The 26,427-nt window shown below is 46.3% G+C and overlaps 1 protein-coding gene across 6 annotated transcripts in view; it reads right to left on the bottom strand.

Moving 5' to 3' along the window:
• Nucleotides 1-26,427, bottom strand: part of DIS3L2 (DIS3 like 3'-5' exoribonuclease 2) — a 356,275-nt gene that overhangs the window by 113,190 nt on the left and 216,658 nt on the right. For all 6 annotated transcript variants that reach the window (XR_015140204.1, XM_086335398.1, XM_086335394.1 and 3 more), the window contains one exon: nt 12,157-12,269. Coding sequence is in view for 5 of the 6 variants with exons in the window: in XM_086335398.1 (XP_086191524.1) it covers nt 12,157-12,269 (113 nt within the window). In the remaining variant the exon portion in view is untranslated. The remainder of the gene's footprint in view (nt 1-12,156; nt 12,270-26,427) is intronic.

A 26,427-nucleotide genomic window follows, 5' to 3' on the forward strand; every position in this document is an offset into this window, starting at 1 on the left:
CTTTTCTTTCTCCCATAGTTTTGATTAATGACATCGACTCCCATCTACCTCCCAAACTAAAAACAGCCGTATTAACAGATGTTTACCCAGCACACTTACTGCAGGCCTCCAGGATGTGCAGTGTCAGGCACAGGGAGCACTGTAACGGAGCGGCAGCTGTGCACTAGCTGAGGTCAAGTTAGCTAGTCAAGATCCTTCCTCAGCAAAAGCAAAACAAACCCCAGTGGTATCTTACTCTGTGTGAAGAGTATTTGGACATTTATTCTGTTTTAATACGTTACAGTAACCTTTGATATGGAAAAGCCCACACCAGTAACAAAAAATGGTAGTAACTATATGGCATTACTCAGCATTATTCTGAAGGATGCTGAATCTTTTGTATATAAAAACCTAATGACCACCTGAAGACTTCTGGTAACAGCTTTTTTTAAAAAACTTAATTTTATTTATTTATTTAATCTTGGGACACAGTCTTCGTTGCTGTGTGGGCTTTCTCTAGCTGTGGTGGGTGGGCTTCTCATTGCAGTGGCTTCTTTTGTTGCAGAACACAGGCTCTAGTGCACAGACCCAACAGTTGTGGCAGATGGGCTCAGCTGCTCCACAGCACGTGGGATCTTCCTGAGTCACGGATTGAACCTACGTCTACTGTACTGGCAGGCAGGCTCTTTACCACTGAGCCACCAGGGAAGCCCAAAAGCTTTTTATAAGGCACCTACTTTTGAAAAAATGTTCTTGCTATTGTTTCTGAACCATCTGTTCAGATGACACTGTATTTTCTTTGTTAACTTGTTTAATGAGTATTCAAAAGTGATCTAAATAATTAACATTTTCTTGCATGCATTGAGTGCTTTGCAAAATAACACTTATTAACTTGCATAAATGTACTATAAAAATGGAGAAAATTTTAATACCATATTGTCTCAGGATTGAATTGTAAAGATTTCACATAATTTCAGCCTTTGGACTAGGCTATGGACTGAATCATGTCTCCCCCACCCCCTAATTCCTACATTGAAGCCCTAACCCTCAATGTGACTGTACCCAATACAGTCACCTCCCAAAGGTGGGGTCTTTAGGTGTAATTAAGGTTAAATGAGGTCATAAGGGTGGGGCCCTGATCTGATAAGTAGAGAAGTCATTCGTGGCTCCCTGCCCTGCACACACACAGAAAGAAAGCCTTGTGAAGACCCACACAGCCCTACACAAGCCAGGAAGAGAGTCTCCACTAGGAACTGAACTGGCCAGCACCTTCTTCTAGGACTTCCAGCCTTCAGAACTGTGAAAAAAAAATGCTCAGTCTATGGTATACTGTATGGCGGCCCAAGCTGAGTAAAACAGAGTAAATCGAGTTTGTTGAGTGAGCATTGTTGGGTTCTTCTCTGCACTGCATTACCAGACAATTATACCAACTGGTAGCTCAGCTGGTAAAGAATCCACCTGCAATGCAGGAGACCCCGGTTCCAATTCCTGGGTTGGGAAGAGCCCCTGGAGAAGGGACAGGCCACCCACTCCAGTATTCTTGGGCTTCCCTGGTGGCTCAGATGTTAAAGAATCTGCCTGCAATGTGAGAAACCCGGGTTCAATTCCTTAGTTGGGAAGATCCCTTAGAGGAGGGCATGGTAACCCACTCCAATATTCTTACTTGGAGAATTCCATGGACACAGGAGCCTGGCAGGCTACAGTCCATGGGCTCGAAAAGAGTCAGACACAACTGAGTGACTAAGCACAGCACACCATTTCAGTAGCAAGCTGCTCGCCCTGCATGCTTGCAGTCCAAGCTTAGTACCTTTTTTTCTTTTACAGAGAGTTAGTATTTCTTCTCCCACTCCAGTACTCTTGCCTGGAAAATCCCATGAACGGAGGAGCCTGGTAGGCTGCAGTCCATGGGGTCGCTAAGAGTTGGGTACGACTGAGCGACTTTACTTTCACGCATTGGAGAAGGAAATGGCAACCCACTCCAGTGTTCTTGTCTGGAGAATCCCAGGGACGGGGGAGCCTGGTGGGCTGCTGTCTATGGGGTCGCACAGAGTCAGACGCAACTGAAGCGACTTAGCAGCAGCAGCAGTATTTTTTCTAAGGGTTCAAGGCAGTATCTTTTTTCAATCATACAGCTGAACATCTGAGAATGTAACATATTTCCTGACTTTGTGTTTTAGTGTTTGTGAAAAGAAAGTCATTGCAACTAAATGCAACGTGGTACCCTGGACTGAACCCTGGAACAGAAAGATAATTGGTGGAAAGACTGGGGAAATCCAAATAAAGTATGGATTTAGTTAATAGCAATGTTCCAATGTCAACTTTTCAGTTATGACAAATGTACCATGGTAATGTAAGATGTTAGGAAGGGGTGGGGGGAGCTGGGTGTGTGGTATACGGGACCTCTCTGTACTATCTTTGCAACTTTTCTGTAAATTTAAATTTATTACAAAAACAGAAGAGTTTATAAAAAGAAGGCCACCGGTTTTCATTACTTGATCTCATAACTGTTTTAAATCTTTGACGGTCATTGTGACTGGTGTGAGGTTGTTATACATTTAAATGTGGAAGAAGTTTATGTTAATGAAATACAATCTATTTTTACATACTGGAGACTGGGGTTAAGATTTGATTTGCAAAAAGGGCTTTACCACTAAAAAAACAAAAAAGACAGACATAGGGGTCTTGCCCTGTGTAATTTGGGAAACCTAGTGTAATTCCGAGTCTTGGCTCTGTCATTAGTAAACTAATATTGGAGATGCTCAAAGTCAGCCCACTGGGCACCCCACGGTCTGCCGGGTCCCTCAGTCCTCCCAGGGGACCTTCGTTCTTCGTAAGCCTTTGCCTTGGGCCCCTCCAGTAACCAGAGCCCCGGACCTGCCTGCTGCTCCACTCGTGCACCTGTGGTTCCCTCTTTCTGGAGCACCTTTCTGAGAGTTTCTCATGTGGCCGACTTTTGTACATCCTTTAAGATTCAGCTCATCAGCATCTCTGAAACAGTTATCCAGATTCCCCTAGGGGGACCAGGCACTGTGTTTTATACCTCCCTCCGACCTGCTCCTGTTCTTTCCAAAAGGACTTGAGGCAGTTCTGAACTGTCACTCACTGTATCCCCCTGAGCTCTCATGACGCATCTACGGCTCTTGCTCTCAGCCTAATTGCTCCTTTATGTGACTCTCCTCTCCACTAGACCACGGAATCTTCAGGAATGAGGACTGTTTCTGTCTCTCTGTCCAGCGCTTTGACACACAGCAGGCACTTACAGTTTACAAATGAATGGCTGACTTTTGCCCAGAAAACAAATCACCTATTTTTGTCTATTTTAATTAACTGTTTATCATTATCACATGAAACATTTTATGAACTACATAGTAAACTTCCACTTGAACATCTGTACTTAACAAGTTGATAGGCAGCTAGTATTTTAAGTGTATGATAAGCCTGCTTCCCAGGTGGTGCTGGTAGTAAAGAATCCACTTGCCAGTGCAGGAGGCCAGGGTTGGATCCCTGGGTCGGGAAGATCCCCTGGAGAAGGAAATGGCAACTCAATCCAGTATTCTTGCCTGGAAAACCCCATGGACAGAGGGGCCTGGTAGGCTATTGTCCCTGGAGATGCAAAGGGTTGAACATGACTGAGCACACATTATTATTATTATTGTTATTGTTATTAAACTGTTCTGGCTATTCTCGCTTAAAAACTATCGGTACACTCAGCAGCTGACCAAGGTTATAAACACTGCTTGATATCCTATGTCTTACACAGAGGAAAACAAGCTAAACATTAAAACTTTTGGGGTAGTATAATTATGCCTAATTTTTAAAGGGCATTCCTTTCAATAAGCTTTCACTAGATCTTAAGGCAGGATTCAGGTGGACTTCTGAGAAAACAGTCTTTATATCCATATAGTTTTGTATAGACAGTTATTTCCGAAAAGCAAAGGAATGAAGATGTTACAAGCACATCCGTGGTTCGGCATGTCAGGGCCTCTCATAAACTGGGCCTGTTCTCCGCCCGTGGTGCTGGGACTGCCCCGCGGCGCACGGCACGTGTGTCGAGTGCGCAGCACGTCAGGGACCTTGTGGGAGGGAGGCTGAGACAGCCACTCGGAAAGTGGCTTCTGCACGTACCAGTTCTGTTGCTTCGGGGGAGACTCGCCTAGACAGCATAGTGGTCCCCACACTTGGCTACTTGAGACCTGCCACGGTCCTGGAGAGACCCTGGGGTAGGGTGCTAAGTACAGGACACAATGTCTGACTGGAAAAGAGAAGTGAGTGCTCGAGCAGGTGAGAAACCGCTGACCGTCACCAGCATCTTGTGAACGCATAGGCATCCCTCATCCCTGGAGAGTTTTCCACAGTGTCTTTTTCAGCTTCATTACTCAGTGTGGCCCACGTGGAGAGTTCCTTCTAAGTTCTCAAACGCTCTCACTTTCCCTGTCCCAACTCTACAGATCCACAAGTCCTCTGACAGTCTTGCACAGGTCCTGGCTGAACAATGATGGAGAAAATAACCAAGAGGGGCAGGTCCTCCCCCCCTACTCCATCCAATTAGCTCCGGGTCCCGCAAGTTGTGCATTCAAAATCTCTCTGAGTCTTTTCCTCTCCCTCTTCTGCTGTTCGAATGTGGAACCTTCGTCTGTCTTGGGACATATCCTAAGTATCCTAAACCATCAGCAGAGTTCGAGAGTTGAAATTACTCTGGGTAAGATTTCCATATCATTTTCCAGACTTTCAAATCTTCTTACTAAATTCCACCCAGTGATAATCTGCAATCCTATTTACACTGGGACACATTGTCTTTATCTCCCCCAATGGCTGATGAGCTGAATTCAGAAATTTTATTTTTTTGCTCATCCCGCTAATGAGCAAAGGCCCAAACGTCATCATGAAGGCCAAGAGGTCTTCAGTACAAGCCTGCATCCTCCATGGGCAGCGGCCAGGAGCTCTCAAGAGGAAGCCGGCAGAGGGCCCACAGAATCCATCTCCAAAGAGATGGCAGAGCTGACAGGGGATGCTAACCTCTCCCACGTACCTGGCCATGCTCTGCTGTGGGATGTGATTGCTAGATTGGGAGGAGACGAGTCTGGGGGCGGATGTGAATGCTCCTTGTTCAGGATGTTCCTCAACCACCAGGCTGAAGACATCTACTGCTCTATTCTCTGGGGTCCAGTTGGATACCACTGCGGTGCTCAACTCGCCTATGATTCTGTGAGCAAAGATCTCTCTCTGTTTTGGGGTGGTTACTCAAAGCCTCAAGGGGCCATGACTGAGGGGAGGGGCCCTCGTACCGATAAGTACCTTTCTGCTCTGTCTCACTGTTCCTCAACCACACAGTGGCTAAGGTGATTTTCTATCTTAGTCAAAGGAGATGATGTCACTTCCTTGCTTGACCGCAAGATGAAACCCAAGCTCCCTGGTCTGCCTTTGAAACTTCATCTCTTGGCTCCCCCTGCAGTTCATACCCCAGCAATTCCAAACTACGTACTGTTCCTTGGATGTTCCATGCTTTCTCTAACCTCTAATTGAGATGCTCTCTCCAACCACTTTTGTCTACCAAGGAATTTTCTACTCACAATTTGAAACACTGCTCAAAAATCAATTGATGAAGCCTTCCTGGCTCTTAAAAAATTTCCTCTCCCACCACCAGTCCAGGGAGAGACAGTTCCTCTCTCCTCTGATGCTCCCTCTCTGCGGAGCACTTCCACACCCACAGGCAGTGCAGGGTACTGTCACTGTTCCCTGCCTACCTCCCCTGACCACCCAGGGCAAGAGCAGCCTCTCTCTTGTCTTTCCAGACCTGGTACACAGCCAGTACTCAACAAATGCTAACTGGTGACACTTCAGGCAGCAGAAAAGGAAAGGGGCTTAAAGGGTGCTAAGTCTTCTTACGCCTGTTTCAGGGCCAGAATCAAAGCTGGGTCAGGGCAGATCTTAAAAGCCGGTTACAGGAAAAAAGGACACTGAAGATCCCACACTGACTTTCTAAGCATTGTGGACCAGGGCTTAGGACAGTGGAGAGAAATGGATCACTTAGGTAAATTGCCCAAGGCAGCTGGGTGGGGGTACCATCAAGACTATAAAATCTTCTGTTAGCCTCACAGAGCAGAAACATCTGCTAAAGCCACAGCGGGCAGGCTGGCCAAGTTCAGCAATGGGTTAGCCAGGACAGCCCTGTGACCAGCGGAAAGGGCCACAGACAGGGGAGAATCAATCATCTAGGAAAAAAGGAACAGGAAGGACTAGCCGTGATACAGGGGTCACAACAGCTCGCAGGGGGCAGATGGCAACGCCCACTGGGGGTTCTCCAGCGCCGGGTGGGGTGCGGGGGTGGAGGCAGGCTGCAGGGGCTTCTTCTGCCCCTTTTACCCCAGGCCTCTGCCAGCTCCCAAACCTCTCTCCCACCGGCAGTGCCCACTGGCTATGAGAGCCTGAGAACTTGGTGAGTTTTTCCTCCTGTTCTCTCAGGACTTCGAGGTTTTAACGATAAGGTACATTCAGCTAGCTCCCCACTCACAGGCTGAAATGACTTACAGCGAAGAGATAATTCATCTGCCAGCCAACATCTCTGCTTAAAGAGTTTTCTTTTTCATATCAACACTTCCATGAATTCTGAATTTGATCAACTCTTTGCTCCACAGTTTGACATTAACAAAACATCAACACTCTGACAACCTGCTGGGGTCATAAAGGAACATCTTAAAACTCTTTGGACTCCATATTAAGTCGGGCTTCCAATCCCCATCTTTGATCTCTATTATAAAGCAGTACCAATAAAATATCGTAGAGATTTATGGGAGAACTTTCATTTGAGCTGTTTCACACCTAAAATAACACAAGTGCTTGAGCCAACAGGCAGAAAATTTAGGTTTAGGTTTCAACTGTTTAGGTTTTATTTTAAAAACTTCTTCACTTATTTTTTAAACATTACCTTAAATTCTATTATTGCCTTGTATTTCCCTCTCAGAGAAAATAGCTTGGGGATATTAAGTAGCTAGCTGTCACATCCTTCTGAGCAGGACAAGACTAAGCTGAGATAGACAGTTGTCCCGTATCCTAACAGATATCTATCTTTTGTCAAAAAGAGTGCTTTTTCATAGGATTTAAATACAATATACAAATTTATCTTTCCTTCTAAGTGTACCCTAATGTTAACGAGTAACTAAATCTGTATTAGTGTGAGTAAAATCCCAACAAAAAGAATTTCATGTATAAGATAGTATGGTGATATCTGAGGCTTCCCAGGTGGTGCCAGTGGTAAAGAATCCACCTGCCAATGCAGGAGACATAAGAGACGCGGGTTTGATCCCTAGGTCGGGAAGATCCCCTAAAGGAGGGCATGGCAACCCATTTCAGTATTCTTGCCTGGAGAATCCCCATGGACTCCACATGGAGCCTGGCAGGCTACAGGGCCATAGGGTTGCAAAGAGTGGGACATGATTGAAGCAACTTAGAATGCATGCACATGATGCTAATCTGGATAGTAACATAGTATCTGGACCCAAGATCTATTTCACTGAAGACTATCCTAATCTATGGGAGAATTTCCCAAATCAAGCTTAGACTATAATGCTGGCGTCAGTTACTTATAGGTGAGTAACATGGAATGAAAAGAGACTGATGCCACCTTCCCTACAGATGGTATGCCCTCCCCCACTCCCCAACACACACACTCTGCCCCAGTCTGATGAACTTGAGAGAGAGAGAAACGATTTTGCCAAATGAGACAGAGGGAACCTGGGTGGGGGGTGGGGAGAGCAGCAGCTTTGAAGCAGACGTTTATAGGCAAAGTCAAGTGAAAACAGCAGAAAAGTTCCTGGACACGGTCCTTTAAGAAACACAAATGAGTAGGAAGAAAGGTCAGAGCAGTAGTTCAAAGGAATCAGAAAGCACAGCTGCTGCTGCCCAAGGCTGCGGCCGGCACCACTCACGAATGCCAAGCTTGGGGGCAGGGTCCGGCAGCAGGAGCCCTCCCTCCACTCAGCTCCTGGCCTTTCAGGGCCAAGAAGCCCCAACTCTGCAGTCCCAGAGAGAAATGCTAGAACGGTGACAGTCACAAAACCAAAGGAAAGAGAAGAGCAAAGGAAACAGGCTGATTAGTTACTTAACTCAATTTTCATTTTCTGAATTTGAAATGTAATTCCTGGCTATAAAAAGGAGAGTGTGGCTGCTAGATAAGAGAAAGCCATCTGCTTGGAATAAGAACTTCTAGTTGGGTCAAAACTTCTTAAACATTTGAATCTATAGGGGAAGAACGTTTCACATTTATTCACCTCATGGAGTCTGACTGCTACCTCTATTTCTCTTTCCATCACAACGTTACAGTTTTTGCAGATAAAAGGGGTTTTAAAGTCTCATCTCCCTTCCCTAAGTAAGGCTCTGGGCCAAACAAAGGCTGGATTGAGCCAACCGCATTTCTGGGCAGGAGGTGTAGACGGGATGTCTCCAACCTGAGGTTATAAGTGTCGTCAAGGTACAAACATCAGAGCTGTGTTCTCAGGAGGGCCAAGTCTGAGTCGGGGTCTTGGATTTTGAGGTCAGTTCCTTTGCCTGAGTAGGCTGCTTGCATACGCTAAAAGGAACCAGAGTGGAATGCTGAAAGTCACCCCCACAAGCTTCAGAAGAAAAAAGATTTCAACACGCACACACCCCCCACACACAATTCATAAGGAAGAGCTTGAAGCATTTTCACAAACTGAACACTCATGGGCCCAGACCAAGAATCATAAGAAGCCCCCACCAGATGGGCCCCTTTCCTCAAGGGTAATCACTATCTTGTGGAGAAGGGCATGGCAACCCACTCCAGTACTCCTGCCTGGAGAACCCTGTGGACGGATGAACCTGGCAGGCTGCAGTCCATGGGGTCACAAAGAGTTGGACATGACGGAAGCAACTGAGCACCATCACTATCCTGACTTCTCGCTTTGCTTGTTTTTGAACGTTATGTAAATGGACTCACACAGTGTGTACTCTCGTGTCTGCTTTCTTTCCCCGTTACGTTCGTGTGTGGAGCTGTCACTCATTGTTGTACAGCATCCCACTGAGTGCCTATACCACAGCTGATGGGATTGAATAGTTTCTAGTTTTTTGGCTACTTTAATAGTGTTGCAACAAATATTGTCATACGTTTTCCTTCTAACACATGCATGCATTTCTGTTAAGTACATACCTAGAAGTAAAACTGTCAGGCCATTCAACTTTAAAAGATTCTGCCTATCTTATCACACTCAGATCGGGTGGCTTAAACAACACATACTAATTTCTCACTGTTCTGGGGGCTGGGACATCTAGAATCAAGGTGATGGCAGATCAATGTCTAGGAGGGCCCGTTTCCTGGTTCAGGGATGACACCTTCCTGCAGGATCCTCATATGGTGATGAGAAAGCTCTCTGGGCTCTCTTCCTGTTGCTGCTGCTGCTAAGTCACTTCAGTTGTGTCCAACTCTGTGCGACCCCATAGATGGCAGCCCGCCAGGCTCCTCCGTCCCTGGGATTCTCCAGGCAAGAATACTGGAGTGGGTTGCCATTGCCTTCTCTGGGCTTTCTTCCTATAAGGGCACTAATTTCATTCATGAGGACTCCACCCTAAAGACCTAATCACCTCCCAAAGGCCCCACCTCATAAGATCATCACATTAGGGATTAGGATTTCAATACATGAGTTTGAGGGGGAAACAAACATTCAGTCCATAACTCTGAATGGATGCCTTATGAGACCCAGGCTTGATGATATATTTCTCACTTCAGGTCAGCCTACCAGAAATGCAATATCCTCCTAAGTAACTCATGGCTCCTGAGGTACTAGTGGGCTACCCTATACTGGGGAAGCTCAGAAATTGAGGCTACTATGAATGAGGATATTAAATAAAGGCATGAGGAAACTCATAAAGGAAACAAGGAATGTCATCAGTAGAAATAGGTGTAACAATAACAATACTTCTTCTGGTCCCAGTTGATAGGTCTTATTTGGTTGTAAGTGAACACTGAGTGGAATATGAACTTGAAAAATGTTGAGTAGACCCTCCAAAAAACACAAACACGCACTGAGGGCCAGCACTGTTCATTCACATGGATAGAAGTGCAATGGTGATGGCTCAGGTTTCACAGCCAGGGGAGGGGAGGTCAGGCGGCAAGCCTCACGTGTTGATGTTCAGTGATTTGTGTGGATGGTGCATTTGGGCTGCATTCTCTTAGGCCACCTATACCTGCCCTCGGCTTGGGCACAGGTGTCACAGACATCATGTGGGATGGGGGTCAAACAGAAGTCCTCAAACACCACATTTAGGTTTGAACAGGCCACAGAGGCCAGATGGGCATGGATGCTTGGACATAAGCTAAGTCTTTGGGGTAGAACACCTCCTGTTCAAAAGAGGATACAGCTTTCCATTCCCACTGAGGGGTGACTGAAGGTTCTGGGTCTTTTAGTACCACTATGCCTAGAGGTTACCTGTCACTGATAACACACTGTTAATTATAACTGGGTCTGAATGATTATGCAGCATCTGACCCAGAATTTCACAGCTCAATGATCAACTCCATCCCTCTCTCTTTCAGTATTCTCATATCTGGAGCAGCAGAAAACACCTACATGGAGGTTCTGAGCACCTACTATAAATGGCAGGCAAAGCTGAACACCTGAATAAACCAGATGTCCAATTTTCTTGACAGTGTCTTTTGCTGAGCATAGATTTTTAATTTTAATTAAGCCCAGCTTATCGATTCTTTCTTTCAGAGGTGTGTCTTTGGTACTGCATCAAAAAGGTCATTGCCAAACTGAGGGCATCTAAATCTTCTCCAATGTTATCTTGTAGGAGTTTTATAGTTTCACATTTTACATTTAGGTCTGTGGTCCATTTGAGTTAATTTATGTCCTTTCCCTTCTGAGGGAGTCAGTGATTGGGGTGGACAAGTTGAACATGTGAGAGGAACCTGGTAAATACTAGACATCCTAGGACCTTTTGGATTGTCCCTGAGGACTCCTGTTCTAGAACTGCCAGCACCTTTGTAAGCACAACACAGGCACGTTGCTAAAACCGGACTCCAGGGATTCTAGAATGTACCCCTCTTGGGGTTGGCAAGGAGACTGCTGGTATAAGTTATCCAAGACCATGTGTGTAAGGGGGGGGCAGGTGGAGTGCTGGACTGTACAGGACTGGGTTGGGGAAATGAATGAGGATTCAACTATGCAACAACCCTTCTGCCCAGCAGAGATTCTTACTGTTAGCAGACGGCTGGGGCACTCACAGGCCAAATGACATGGCTTATTGGACCCTGGCAGGGACATGTCTGGAAGTCTATCTTCCACATGTCACCCATGCTGCCAGGTATGGCTGAGGTGCTCAGGCCTCAGAGCACAGCTCTAGAAGGTCCTGGAGCTGAGGAATGATGGGATATATAATATCACCATTATCCAAGGTGACAGCCTCAGATGACAGCCATGTTGAAGCTGCAGCGACCCTGGTCAAAGTGGGCTCCAGAGACAAGAGAGAGCAGCTAAGAAATCCCTGACACAGCTGATGCCTCTATTTGTACAGAGCCTTGGTTTCAGACTTGAAAGGAATGTATACTCTAATAGTGGGGCGAACTTACAGGCCTTGGGCCCCACGCCAGTCACGCGTTTGGAATGTGGCTCCTCTGTCTTTGTGTCTGAAAAGACACACCCTTGGCAGATGGCACGATCTGGGAAATGATGTGATGGGGAGGCAGTGGGCATGGTGGTGCCACAGGGACACGCGGGAAAACTGACATGAAATCGTCAGTGACAGTTTTAAGGTCTCTACCAAGTAAAAAACGACCCAGTAGAGTACTGCCTCTTAAAAAGACCCACTGCCACCCTTCACATTGCCAGGATGACACGAGTCCTTCCCTTTAGGTCTGTGGTCCACCTGAGTTAATCTTTGTCCTTTCCCTTCTGAGGGGGTCAGTGATTGGGGTGGACAAGTTGGGCATGCCAGAGGAACTTGGTAAATACTAGACATCCTAGGCTAAGTCCTATGGCCATGGCCCACTCATGATACGAGCATGGGCTCAAGCTCCTGGGACCCCAGGGGTGGGGCATTTCCAGAGTGAGCAGCACACACAAGAGCTGTTCCTCATGATTTTTTTTTAAAAGGACAAACAAACAAAGGAAGATAACATAACAGAAGCATGTTTTTCAACCCAAGAAACTAGAGACTGATTTTTACCTTCTGAACCAAGTAGACACTCGTAGCTCTCTCAGCAGCCACTTTATCCAGACTGGATCCCTCAGGAACAAAGTAACTGACATCAGCAATGTGCACGCCCACTTCAAAGTTGCCTGTAAATGCACAAGAAGGTTGATCAGCCTGGAACTGAAGGCCAGGGTGACCCTTCCTGGGAATCTACCCCGAGAAGGCAGGTCGCTCTTCGAGGTCAGGGGGCGGGGAGCCCAGGCTGCCTCCTTCAGGCTCTCCACCGACCCTCTGCGGAGTACGCTAGGGTTACTTTCCTCACTAGTCCAACAGATGAGATTTTTTTATCCTGAATAGACGACACTAACCATTTTTACAAGATGTTTACCACTGCTAAAGTTTTCTTTGTCTCTGAGTAAACATCAGTACACTTGCAGAAGAAGACTCATTTTGGATGATTAACGAATCCTCAGCTCACCAGAAGGAATTAGTCCCTAAAGCCTCTGAAAGCACTGCCCCTTCGGTCTATGCCAGCCTTCACTCAGCCCCAGGGCTGGCCTTCCTACCTGATTTCACCCTTCCCCCCATCCCACCCTCCACACTGCTGCTAATACCCGGCAGAACCACAGGTGCAGTGATGTCGAGCCTCTTACTCATGCCCTTGCACAGGCTCGCCTCAATCCACCTTGCCAGCCTTATGGCTCATCTTCCACGCACTCTCTACACAGACGTCGTGGGAAACCTCTTCCCACTCCCAGAATGTATCTTACCTCATCCCATTTGGATGCTTGCTTGGCTCATGCTTTTTCGTACACTTGGGATAATAATTGCAACAGGATTTGCCCACCCAAATCCTTCTCACCATATAAGGGTCGATGGAGACAGAATCCCAGAACAAGACAAGATGCTCTGACCTGTTTCCCCCACCTGCACCACTACAGTACCTAACCCACAGCTGAAGATGTTTATCGTGGTCTTTTCAGAGCTATCATCACTCCCAGACACCACAGGGCATCTTTACTGGCTCCTGTGTTCACTGTCTGCCCCTACAGTGAAGGTTGCAGTAAGGCAGTGCCTTTAGTGTCAAGTCCACTGCTGTGGGCCCAGTGCCTAGAAGAATGCCTGACATGGTGAAAGTGAAAGTGAAGTCACTCAGCCGTGTCCGACTCTTTGCGACCCCATGAACTACAGCCTACCACACTCCTTCATCCATGGAATTTTCCAGACAAGAGTACTGGAGTGGGTTGTCATTTCCTTCTCCAGGGGATCTTCCCGACCCAGGGATCGAACCTGGGTCTCCCGCATTTGTAGGCAGACGCGTTTACCATCTGAGCCACCAGGGAAATCCCTGACATGGTAGGCACTCAATAAATACTTCCTGAGTGAATGAATCAACAATTAGTGTGTCTGCCTGTTGTCTTTGCTGTTCTGGTAAAAGACCTACTTTCTTTCCCTTTTAGAATTGCCTGTTCCCTTCCTGGCGGAGTTGTTTTTTCAGCAGGTCCCGCTTGCTCTATCAGTTCTACCAGAGACCTGATCCAAGGACTCAGGCTGGTGGGAACTGCATCAAAGTGGGCTTGGGGGCTAGTTAGGGTATACATTTAGGATTTACTCTTGAACATCCTCTACATCATCTATCGGATATACTGTATGTGATTACACACATACACACCAACATGTACACGTGAAAATGCACAGAGTGGACAGAATATGGAAAAAAGCACACCTGTGAAATGGCCCTTGACTTGGAGACAGTGAGCAGCATGGGCACTGATGATACAAGCACAGAGGGGAACTGCTCACCATTTAAATATGTGCTTGACGGAATTCCACTATACCCCATTCCGGTTCATAGTGACTGGTCTAGGTATAGGCATGTGACCCAAGTAGATTTACTCTGAGCCTGTTTTTTTTAATTAATTAATTTTTTATTGATGGATAACTGCTTTACACAATTCTGCTGTTTTCTGTCAAACCTCAACATGAATCAGCCATAGGTATACATATATCCCCTCCCTTTTGAAACTCCCTCCCATCTCCCTCCCCATCCCACCCATCTAGGTTGATACAGAGCCCCTGTTTGAGTTTCCTGAGCCATACAGCAAATTCCTGTTGGCTATCTATGTTACATATGGTAATGTAAGTTTCCATGTTACTCTTTCCATACATCTCACCCTCTCCTCACCTCTCCCCATGTCCATAAGTCTATTCTTTACGTCTGAGCCTGTTTCCAGGGGTTGATATGGACTTCAGAAAAGAGGGTCTCTCTCCCCAGACTCTGGACAATAAGTCTGGAACTGTCAAGGAAACACCTTTGCTCCATAATTATGCTGACAGAGAAAACAACAAGGCTGAGAATCACAGGGAGATGCACAATGGCCTTGTTTGGACTTGAGGGCACAGCTGAACATGAAACCAGCCTACCTGGAGACTTGGAAGTTCACGTGTCGATCAATTTCCTTTTGGTTATGACTCACTAAAATAACCAAGCCTGATAGCCAAGCTGACTCAGAGGCGCTCGCTAACATGTCACCACTTTTTCTTCTGCTTTACCTGGATAATCAGTCTTAAGGTATCTCACATTTTAGCTGCAAACTCTGTAGCTATTTCAGTTCAGTTCAGTCACTCAGTTGTGTCCAACTCTTTGTGACCCCATGGACTGCAACACGCCAGGCCTCCCTGTCCATCACCAACTCCCAGAGCTTGCTCAAACTCATGTCCTTCGAGTTGGTGATGCCATCCAACCATCTCATCCTCTGTCGTCCCCTTCTCCTCCTGCCCTCAATCCTTCCCAGCATCAGGGTCTTTTCCAATGAGTCAGTTCTTTGCATCAGGTGGCCAAAGTATTGGAGCTTGAGCTTGAGCTTCAGCATCGATCCTTCCAATGAATATTCAGGTTGATTTCCTTTAGGATTGAAGGGTTTGATCTCCTTGCTGTTGTAGCTATTTCCCTTATTTCTTCTTAACTGGGGGAAGATTTTTCCCTCAATTTTTTAAAATGGAAAAGTGTTTAAACTTGGGGTGGTTAAAATAAGAGGTTCAGGGAAAAAAAGAATTTAAGATTCCCCACTCTCATCTGTCTCACACTCGGGGCCCACCCTCCTACAGGGCAGCACTGGGGTTTTCCACCCAGTCCTGTAACATTAATACTTTAGGGGAAACCCAAACCCATCTAAGAAATATTGGCCGCTATGGGATCACAGAACAGGCCTATTTCCCACAGAGGAAGGGGCTGTCTGGAAAGCTGAGGAAAACCAGTGTGGCTCAAAGTTCAGCTGCTTCCCTGTGTGAGCTTCGCAGCTGTGTTGTTGGGTCACCAGGAGCAGAGAGATCTGCCTGCAAAGATCGAGGAACTCAGCCCGGAGAGAACGTGGCCAAGCGTCTCAGACGGCTCAACTCCCAATTTCCGTATTACCAGTATCTAAAACCAACACTGGGAGAAGGTAAAATAAAGTGTCTTCTTTTGAAGTCAGAGTTGTAATATACTGGCCTACCAGGTCAATATTGACTAAAGGAAAAGAGAGAGGATTATTACATCATGATACAAACCATCATTTTAAATTCAGTCTGTGTGCTGTTACTACACACGAACTTTCTGTCCTTAGTCAAAATTGACAAACTGACAAAGAGCTCATTACAGGAGATAAAACATGCAGGGGCCAATCAAAACAGATTTGAGAGGCTTAAATTTCTCTCGGGATTCCCAGAAGAGCCTCTAAAACCAGCAAAGAGGAGCTCTCTTACTCTCTCCTTTGGACCTTTTTTTATGGAAACCCTAAGTAAATATTTTATTACATATATTTACATAATGTGAACTTGCAGAACTCTTGAGTTTTTATTCTATGAAAGAGAAAATACAAATCCAAAAGGTTATGTAGTATATGCTGCCAAACATCTAGGACCAATTTGATGTTTCAAAAAGTAGTCTTCCATACAAAAGTATTCCTTAATTTTTTTTTTAAACATTAAAAATGTTCATCTGCTGGGGCTAAGGTGAGTCCTGAGAGTTGTGAAGAGCTGCGGAAGCAGAGGAAGGGAGAGTTCCCAAGGCCAGCCGTGTGTGGCTCACTGTGCACACTCCCAGACTTCCATGACTGCCCCTTTGGATGAACCTGAGTGAACACCACAGCGCTCCACCAATGAAAACGCTGACAGAACACAACACAGGGGCTTAAGCGTCTTCTCTTCCAAGCTGGCCTCCCAGTCAGTCAGCCACATTCCGACTGCGTCCCTGTCAGGCAGCCCGTGACAGGCCCTCCTGGGTGGGGAGCTCACATCCTGAAGCCACTTGCTCTGAGGAGCTCTGGTCGTGAGCAAGAGCTTCCTTACACAGACCCAGGATACACAGAAATGGGGCCACGAGATTATTCTAGCACTGGGCATCTGTGAGAGGATCCGTCTGCGTAAGGCACCCGCAGTCTAATGGGGCGGGCAGGCATGCTAACACGGTGGCGGTCTGGTGTGACCAGGGCTATGAGAGAGGAAGGCTGCAAAACCTCATTCTGTGGGAGCGAGCTGAGATGAAATCTGTTTCAACTTCACTGAGAACACGTGAAAGTGTTTTGCAATCTAGAACAACAACATGAACATAACGTTGACAATGATGATCATAAAAATGATAAGGATAGCAGTAGTGACCATTTACTTAATATCTATTTTGTGCCAGGGGCTCCACACACATTCATGTAGCTTTGACAATAGCCATATAAACCGTGTTTCACAGATGAGTCATCTGAGGCTCAGAGAGGTTCCAGGTCACTTGTCTAAGGTTACCTGGCTAGTAATGCAATAAACCCTGGATTCAAAACTGGGGCAGATCCAGAGCCTCTGCTCCCTTTTATGACCGCCCTCGCCAGCAACCGCTGTCGGGGTAACTCCAGGACGAGCCAACACAGCCCATGTTTCCATCTCAGTGGGTCACAGCTGGAAGTCCCTCCCTGTCTCTTCTCATTGAGCAGAAGCCACATTCTTGGCTCTGGATTCAGCAGTCCTGTCAGGGACTTTTCCCAGTGCTGTTTGCAGCCACATCCCTACTCCCACAGCCATCTCTTTAGCCTCTTGTCACAGGGACTGACTGCAGAACAACCTCTAAGCCATCAACTCTAGTCCTATTCAATTAAAAGTCCCTGAGATGGAACCATTCCTTTCCACACTTCTGCTCTGCAGTCATCTTTAGCAGTGGCAGAGTGACTGTCCTAGGTACTTGAAAGGGTCAAGCCTGTTGCAGAAGGGAAAGTACCAAGCGTCCCTTTACCAGGAGTGAGAGCAGGGCCTTCCAGACGTGGGTCACCAGTGTTCACCTTTACCCCCTGCGCAAACCCTGCAGGCCCCCACAGCCCTGAGCATGCAGCCCAGTCCTGGCTTCTAAGGTCTTACTAGCCTGGCTCCTGCCAGCGTTCTTGCCCTTTGGCTTGTTTCTTCCACTCCTCTCTCTGCATGCTGTGCTCTGTCACTGTATCACAAAGCAGTAATCGTGACAAAATTTGTCATCATGTAGGTCTGCCCTGTGCACGTTCAACTTTCCTGGCCCTAAGCCCTTGAGTACCACAAACTGTCACCAAACTTCTTAAACTGTTCAAACCCATCACCTCCCTTGCAGGGCGCTTTCCTGTTTCTTTTCCTGATGACCCCCACCAGTCCTGTAGACCCCTGTGTAAAACCCACTCCCTCTGGCTGGCTTTCCCAATGATCTAGACCAGGTTGCCCCCCTCCCAAATTTGGTGTCTCCCACAGAATCTTACACCCTCCCTGCAGCCCCCACCCCCACTGGAAGGAGGTCCTGACATAGGTATCTCCCCTATCCTCTGTAATCAGCACAAAGAGCAAGGAAAAGATAGAGTGCACGGCTGGCACATGAGGTGGCGCTAGTGGTAAAGACTCTGCCTGCCATTTCAGGAGATGCAAGAGACGGGGGTTTGATCCATGGGTCAGGAAGAGAAGGTCGGGAAAAGACACGGAGAAGGAAATGGCAAGTCACTCTAGTACTCTTGCTGGGAGAACCTCACGGACAGAGAAGCCTGGTGGGCTACAGTCCATGGGGCTGCAAAAGAGTCAGACATGATTGAGCACACACGCAAGAAAATAAAAACACAGGGCAGATTCGCTGCCACTCTGGGTGGAAAGGGACTGTAAACCCTGCCTGGTCTAACTGTGCAGAGTCCTCCCCACACCAGGTTCTTCCCTGAAAGTGTCCAACCTTCCATTTGCACGTCCGACGTGCCTGCCAAACCCCTACTTGCTAGTGCAGCCCACTCCACCCTCAGACATCAATGACGATGTAGACAAATCTCCCCTCAGAACCAAAACACCTGCTGAGCATCCCCGCCTGACGGCCCAGTTCCACCCCCTACGGGGCCGCCACATCTCCTCCAGGGACAGCACTCTGCCTTCAATAATGAGTGAAGTGGCCCATCTCTTTCACCGGGGGTGGGGGGGAGGGGGAGGGGCTCTCCTTGGGGGGCAGCAGCAGCAGCTCCGAATGTTTACCCCCTGAGTCTGCCGCCCCTGGGTCTTCTCTCAGTGAAACAGCCACGTGGCTTGGGATCAAGTCACTTTGGAATCCTCAACACCCTCCTCCCAAACGTGCTCCTAATAACCACTTTCATTCACTCAATTAGCCACTTAACACATACTTATTAGGCTCCTACTATATGACAGGCATGTTTTTTTCCTAGGCGCTGGAGACATACAAGTAAACAAGACTGACGAGGTTCCTTCTCTTGTGGAGCTTACACTCTCGAAGAGGAGAGAAAGACAATAAGCAAACAAATAAATGCTAAGATTGCTTACCATAGCAAAAACGACTTGGAAGAAAATAAAACACAGTGAGTGATGAGAACGCCTGGGACCTACCTCAGATTTGGTTTGGAAAGGTGTCCCTGAGGAAACAGACTGAGATTTGTGTATATAAAAGGAAGTCATATATTGACAGAGTGGAGAGCATCCCATGGAGGAAAATCACTAGAGCAAAGGTTTGGGGGTGTGGGCAGTGCGGGGTGGCTGGGTGCATTCCAGAAACAGAAAGAAGATAGGAAAGGAGGGAACTGGAAGCCAGGAGGCTAGAGAGGAGGCCCAGTGAGAGATGCCCCGATGGGCCAGGAGGAAGTGTTTATATTTCGCGTGTAATTGGAACCCAGCAGGGAGTTTTAAGCAGAGAAGCGACACATGTTGGATATGCCACGTTCACCTCCTCATGCTGCCAGTGACCTCGTCCTCGTACCATGTTCTACTGATGCACCCAGGGTCAGACCGGACTGAAAACAGCAGGCCTGAAGGAGGTCACAACCTCTCAGGAACAACACCAACAGGCAAACAAAGTTGAGCAATCCTTCGGTGACGTCACACGTGTGATAAACAGAGGGAGATGAAAAGGAGCACAGCCCACTAGACACACTGACAGATGCAGCAGGTGTCGGGCTTCCTGTCCCGCAGACTGCTTTCCATCTGGTCCACGTGACGGGAACACACTGCTCTGGCTAGGGTCACTCTCTTGACCTTGTGGTCGGTTTTCCTAAAAACATGTCTTAAGAGAGTGAAAAAAAAAAACAACAACAACAACAACAGTGTTCTGGAAGCTCAGAAATGGTGAGCCAGTCGAGAAGATGGAGAGAAAGGGACTTTCTGCCATCCAGACATCCCCAGCTGGGAGGGGCCTCACATACAGCAGCAACCCAGTCGGAATGCAGGCCCTGACCTTAGTGAAGTCACTCAGTCATGTCCAACTCTTTGCAACCCCATGGACTGTAGCCCACCAGGCTTCTCTGTCCATGGAATTTTCCAGGCAAGAGTACTAGAGTGGGTTGCCATTTCCTTCTCCAGGGGATCTTCCCAACTCAGGGATTGAACCTGGGTCTCCTGCACTGCAGGCAGATGCTTTACCATCTGAGCCACCAGGAAAGCCACGAGGGAAGCCAAACTAAACTAAGACCTTAGTTTGGTCCCACTAAATTTTAGAGACCAACTCCCTTTCCTAGGGACAACTGGGCTTGGATCACCGTGTAGTCACACAACCAACTCCATCTTTTAGTTGGGCTAAGAAAATTCCCTCTGACTCTGGTGGAAACACTGACTGGGCTGCCAGGTAAGAGGGGCAAGTAAAAGTCTGACGTCTTCCAGTTCTGTGTGGTATTTGGTTATGTAATCAAATGCAAAAGTTGACCACTGGTACAGCAAGCCATGGCAGAAGTCCATGGCCATGACATAGTGATGGTTTGAGAATATTTCATAAGCTTAAAAGGAGGCAACATAAAAAATTCTAGGATAAGTAAATCTGAATGCAATGTAAGGTCCCTGTGCATAAGAAGAGGGTTGTACAAGATGATTTCTTAGGTTCTCCTGAAGGCTAGGATTTGAAGAGTCTGGGACTGTCTTTCTTGTATTTTCTTTTGGCCATCCAGCAAAGGGTTAATGAGAAGTATTAGCTGCAGCACCGTAACTGGTGAGCTCACCTTCTGGAACCAAGCAGCCTACAGAACCTTTTTCCTTCATTATTACAAAGGGCTCTATCAATCTGCAAGTGCTCACTAAACTGCCCACACAGCAATTTTTGTCATGTTCAATCTAATTCTCAGGAATCTAAGTTTTAAATTTATACGAACAGCATGGAAGAGGAACACCCAGGTAGTAAATTCCACTTTTCCCCTTCCAAATGATTTGAGCGATGGCCTCCTTCATTAACAGGGAAGAGAATGAGCAGTTGAGCATGGGAGGCTGCCACACCCAACGTCTGGGAACTTCAAGGCGTTTCAGGAGCGGGGAGAGCCCAGGTCAGACCTGGGACAGAGAGCACAGGCTCACGAGAAGTCTGGAGTGCAGGAGGGCAGGCACTTCGTCCTTCCTCACTGCCAGAAGAGAGTGAGGTCAGAAGGGCCGAGAAGGACCCTCAAAGGCAGTTACAAGGTTCGCAGGTCCATGTAAGGGCTGGGAGTGGGCTGGGAGTGGGGTGGACTGGCCATGGTTTCAGGGTTGCCAGGGCTGGGAGAGGGGAACAAGGGGTTTCATTATACTGTTCTGTCTGCTTTTGTGCGTGTTCAACATTTTCTATCCAAAATTTAAAAAAAAAACAAAAACAAAAAACACAACTGTAGAGGTTGAAGCTAAGGAAAGAAAAAAAAGTTTAAAAAGGAAAAATCCAGTTAAGTAAAACTAGCTACAAGTTTTCAAAGGAAGGCCAGCCAACAGAGGCAGGAGAGGGTTACCGCTTATGAGGAACAGAATTAAAAACGCCCGCAGTGACGACCTCTGCAGCCTGAGGATACGGGGACTGTTCCTTCCTACATCATACACATTTGTCATGTTTCCAGCTTCCAAAGGCTGGAAAGGGAATAAAGATGAAAAGTCTAAAGTAAAAAAAAAATGTAAACCAGTTTAAAAATGTCTGGAAAGAAATATATCAAGATGGTAAGAGTCGTTTTCTCTGAGGGGCAGGACCCTGACTTCTCTTTCTGCTGATACATAAATTCTAATTTTTATGTAAGTGGGTTACTTATTTTACAGTTTGTTGTTTTTTTTTTTTTTTTTTTTAATGCACACTAACAAAATGCTGGGTCCCTCCTCAGCAGCTGCCCCCCATTCCTGGCTCCTCACCACACAGCAAGAGAAAAGCACCAGTGGCCACCCCAGGCAGGAGGCAGGAAGGAGCCAGTGGCAGCTCGCGAGCCACTGTCCTGGAGGAGAGTGGACCTCCACACTCTGCAGGCAAGCTCTTAGAAGGTGTGCTCAGTAAATGAAGCAGCAGGAGCTGGGCCTACCCCACCCCTGTGGAACAGGAAACAACCATTCCCATGGCTGAAAGGTGACTTCCCAGGCTTCTGCCACCACTTTGGAGGTTTGGTGTGTATGGCTCGCTTGAAGAGCCTATTTCTCTTGCCCGCAAGAGCGTAACAAGGCTTGCAGGAGTCCAGCAAACTGGTTTCCCAAAGATACAAGTCTGAAAACCAAATTTTAGCATGTTTGCACATTCACTTATGGATTTTTCTATTTTAAAAAGCCTCGCTATTAACAAAACATAATCAACTAGTGTCTCAAAATACAAATTTAAAGAGATGAACAATCTTCAACAAGTTTAAAATATAAACATCCATGAGTATTTAAATGACTATTTACAAAATGTTAACTGTTATCAACAACTGCTTAATCCAGGGATTTTCCTGGTGTTCCAATGACTAAGGCTCCACACTCCCAATGCAGGGGGCCCGGGTTCAATCCCTGGTGGGGGAAATAGAGCCCGGTGAACTAAGAGTTCACAGGCCGCAACTAAGATCCTGCGTGCTGTAACTAGAAGACAAAAGATCCTGTGTGCTGCAACTAAGACCCAGCTCAGCCAAACAAACAAATTTTTAAGAAGACAACTGCTTACTTCAATCCCAAACATCCTTTCAGTTAAAAGTAAAGCACCTTTCATGAAAGTGAAAGTTGTTCAGTCGTGTCCAACTCTTTGCAACCCCACAGACTACACAGTCCATGGAATTCTCCAGGCCAGAATACTGGAGTGGGTAGCCTTTCCCTTCTCCAGGGGATCTTTCCAACCCAGGGATTGAACCCAGGTCTCCTGCATTGCAGGCAGATTCTTTACCAGCTGAGCCACGAGGGAAGCCCAAGAATACTGGAGTGGGTAGCCTTTCCCTTCTCCAGGGGATCTTTCCAACCCAGGAATTGAACCAGGGTTTCTTGCATTGCAGGCGGATTCTTTATCAACTGAGCTATCAGGGAAGCCCAAAGCACCTTTCATAGTCACCTTGAATTCTGAGGTATAAAAAGCTTGTAAAATATTTTTAATATATCCTGGTGACAAAACTCTTTCACGGCTTTTCTCTCATTCTGGAGAACTCTTTTGGGGTTCATGATTTTTTTTCACCATATCCAATCAGCTCCTTTGAGATCTAATTACTCAATTTTATGAATTAATCTCTTTGCATTAAGGAAAAACTGTTTTCTAATTCCCCAAAGCTTCACAAAAGTTAACCAAAAATTGTATCTGTAATTTATGCACATTGACAGTGTGAACCCACCATATTGGTTCTCCCATAATAACAGCGTGTCAATTGCCTGCTTGTTAGAGCACTTCATTTGTATTAATTCAGTCGATGCTCCCAACGCTGTGAGACAGATTTCTTTAGATAAGGATAAGGACACTGGGCCCAGGCAGGTCAGACTCCTGAAACTAAACTCTTAACCTGTACTTTATGGGATTTACCCCTTAGTGTCAGGTATTTGCCTAACTTGTAATTGCTTCTTTCTCAACTCCTATGGGCTACAAGCACTCTCAATGCAACGTTTACAAGGGGTTATACATTAACTTCACAGAACATACATTTTTAAGACAACTAAAAGAGAGTATCACTTTCAACATGACTAAATGTGACTTTTTTGGGAACAATACATATTCACTGAAACAAAAACCCTGTCATGCACTTCTGTAATCAATAATCACTTTCTATTTCCGAATTACCCATGTATCAATTGTGGGTTTCTCAGGTGGTACCGCTAAGAGTCGGACACGACTGAGCGACTTCACTTTGACTTTTCACTTTCATGCACTGGAGAAGGAAATGGCAACCCACTCCAGTGTTCTTGCCTGGAGAATCCCAGGGACGGGGGAGCCTGGTGGGCTGCCGTCTATGGGGTCGCACAGAGTCAGACACGACTGAAGCGACTTAGCAGCAGCAGCAGCAGCAGCAGCAGGTGGTACTTAGAAAAGGCAATGGCACCCCACTCCAGTACTCTTGCCTGGAAAATCCCATGGATGGAGGAGCCTGGTAGGCTGCTGTCCATGGGGTCTCTAGGAGTCGGACATGACTGAGTGACTTCACTTTCACTTTTCACTTTCATGCATTGGAGAAGGAAATGGCAACCCACTCCAGTGTTCTTGCCTGGAGAATCCCAGGGACGGGGGAGCCTGGTGGGCTGCCGTCTATGGGGTCACACAGAGTCAGACACGACTGAAGCGACTTAGCAGCAGCAGCAGCAGGTGGTACTAGTGGTAAAGAATCCACCTGTCAATGCAGGAGATGCAAGAGATATGGGTTCAGTCCCTGGGTCGGGAAGATTCCCTGGGGTAAGAAATGGTACCCCACCACTCCATTACTCCTGCCTGGAAAATTTCATGGGCGGAGGAACCTGGTGGGATATGTCAATTGTGGTTATAACTCAGTTTTCGTATAAAATATTCTGAATTGCTAAATCTTCTAGATAACTGAACGACAAACTTTTAATAATTGTTTATAGCTTTAGTATTTCTGGATGGAACCTCTATAAATGTATTATATACTTCCTTTTCTCAATATCAGAATATAATTCAATATTAATAACTTAGGGTCACTAAAATGAACATTTCTTTTGCATTTTGCAATAGATGCTGGTGTAGAACAATAGGGCAAACGTGTCCTGGCCTCAGGACACACACTCAAATTTACTTGTCACCCCCATCACTAAAATGGAGTAAAGACTCTTCAGATGCAAAACCTCCTGGCCAACTATAACAGCAGTTATCACTGATTTGACCTGACAAACAGAAAATACTCATATAATTCTCAGTTAAATGAATCATCTTCATAAAACTTTTATGGAACAGATACTATTAATATTCATATTTTACAGATGAAAACACTCAGGCTCAGAGAGGTGTGATGATTTGCCCAATGCCACACAGCAAACGTCAGAGCTAGGACTGGAGCAATGTTGGACTCTAGAATCCTGTTCTTCACCATCATGCCACAGGTCTACATGGGACAGCCTTTTCCTAAGGGGTTTAATCATTCCACAGTAATTGGTATCCCTTGGCTTTTGCTTTCATAGCAGCTTGAGATTTCATTCACATACAATTCCCTCAAAGTGTTCAATTCAATGGTTTTTAGTATATTCAATGTTGCACAACCATTGCCATAATTGATTTTAGAACATTTCAACAACCCCAAAAGAAACCCCATATCTGTTTTCAGTCACTCTCTGCTTCTTCCCAACCGTCCTAACCACAAGCAGCCACTAATTGACTTTCTGTCTGTGTAGATCTGTCTATTCTGGACATCTCACTTAACTGGAATCTTACGATATGTGCACAGTCTTTTGTGATTGTCTTTCATCTAGCATAATGGTTTCCAGGTTCATTCATGTTGTAGCCTACATCAGTACTTCATTTCTTTCCATGGCTGAATAATATTCTGTCATGTGGCTACACCACATTTATTTAACTATTCACTGGTTCCTAGACATTTGGGCTGTTTCCACTTTGGGGGCACTCCTTTACTCTTTAAAATAAACTTTTATTGAGGCATAAAATACATAAAGTATACACACCTTAAGTACAAATCTCAGTGAATTTTTATAAAAGAGACACAATTAGGTAATCACCCCTCCCCCTAGAGTATGTCAAGGCTGTATATTGTCACCCTGCTTATTTAACTTATATGCAGAGTACATCATGAGAAACGCTGGGCTGGAGGAAGCACAGGCTGGAATCAAGATTGCCAGGAGAAATATCAATAACCTCAGATATGCAGATGACACCACCCTTATAGCAGAAAGTGAGGAAGAACTAAAGAGCCTCTTGATAAAAGTGAAGGAGGAGAGTGAAAAAGTTGGCTTAAAGCTCAACATTCAGAAAACTAAGATCATGGCATCCGGTCCCATCACTTCATGGCAAATAGATGGGGAAACAGTGGAAACAGTGTCAGACTTTATTTTTCTGGGCTCCAAAATCACTGCAGATGGTGATTGCAGCTATGAAATTAAAAGACGCTTACTCCTTGGAAGGAAAGTTATGACCAACCTAGATAGCATATTAAAAAGCAGAGACATTACTTTGCCGACAAAGGTCCATCTAGTCAAGGCTACGGTTTTTCCAGTGGTCATGTATGGATGTGAGAGTTGGACTATAAAGAAAGCTGAGCACTGAAGAATTGATGCTTTTGAACTATGGTGTTGGAGAAGACTCTTGAGAGTCCCTTGGACTGCAAGGAGATCCAAACAGTCCATCCTAAAGGAGATCAGTCCTGGGTGTTCTTTGGAAGGACTGATGTTGAAGCTGAAACTCCAGTACTTTGGCCATCTGATGCAAGGGGCTGACTCATTTGAAAAGACCCTGATGCTGGGAAAGATTGAGGGCAGGAAGAGAAGGGGACAACAGAGGATGAGATGGTTGGATGGCATCACTGAATCAATGGACATGGATTTGGGTGGTCTTTGGGACTTGGTGATGGACAGGGAGGCCTGGCATGCTGCGGGGAGGCCTGGCATGCTGCGGTTCATGGGGTTGCAAAGAGTCGGACACAACTGAGCGACTGAACTGAACTGAACCTCCCCCTAGTT

The sequence above is a fragment of the Bos grunniens genome, chromosome 2, assembly GCF_055505025.1.
Source record: "Bos grunniens cultivar Pamir isolate PY7600 chromosome 2, Bosgru_T2T1.0, whole genome shotgun sequence".
Taxonomy (NCBI): domain Eukaryota; kingdom Metazoa; phylum Chordata; class Mammalia; order Artiodactyla; family Bovidae; genus Bos; species Bos grunniens.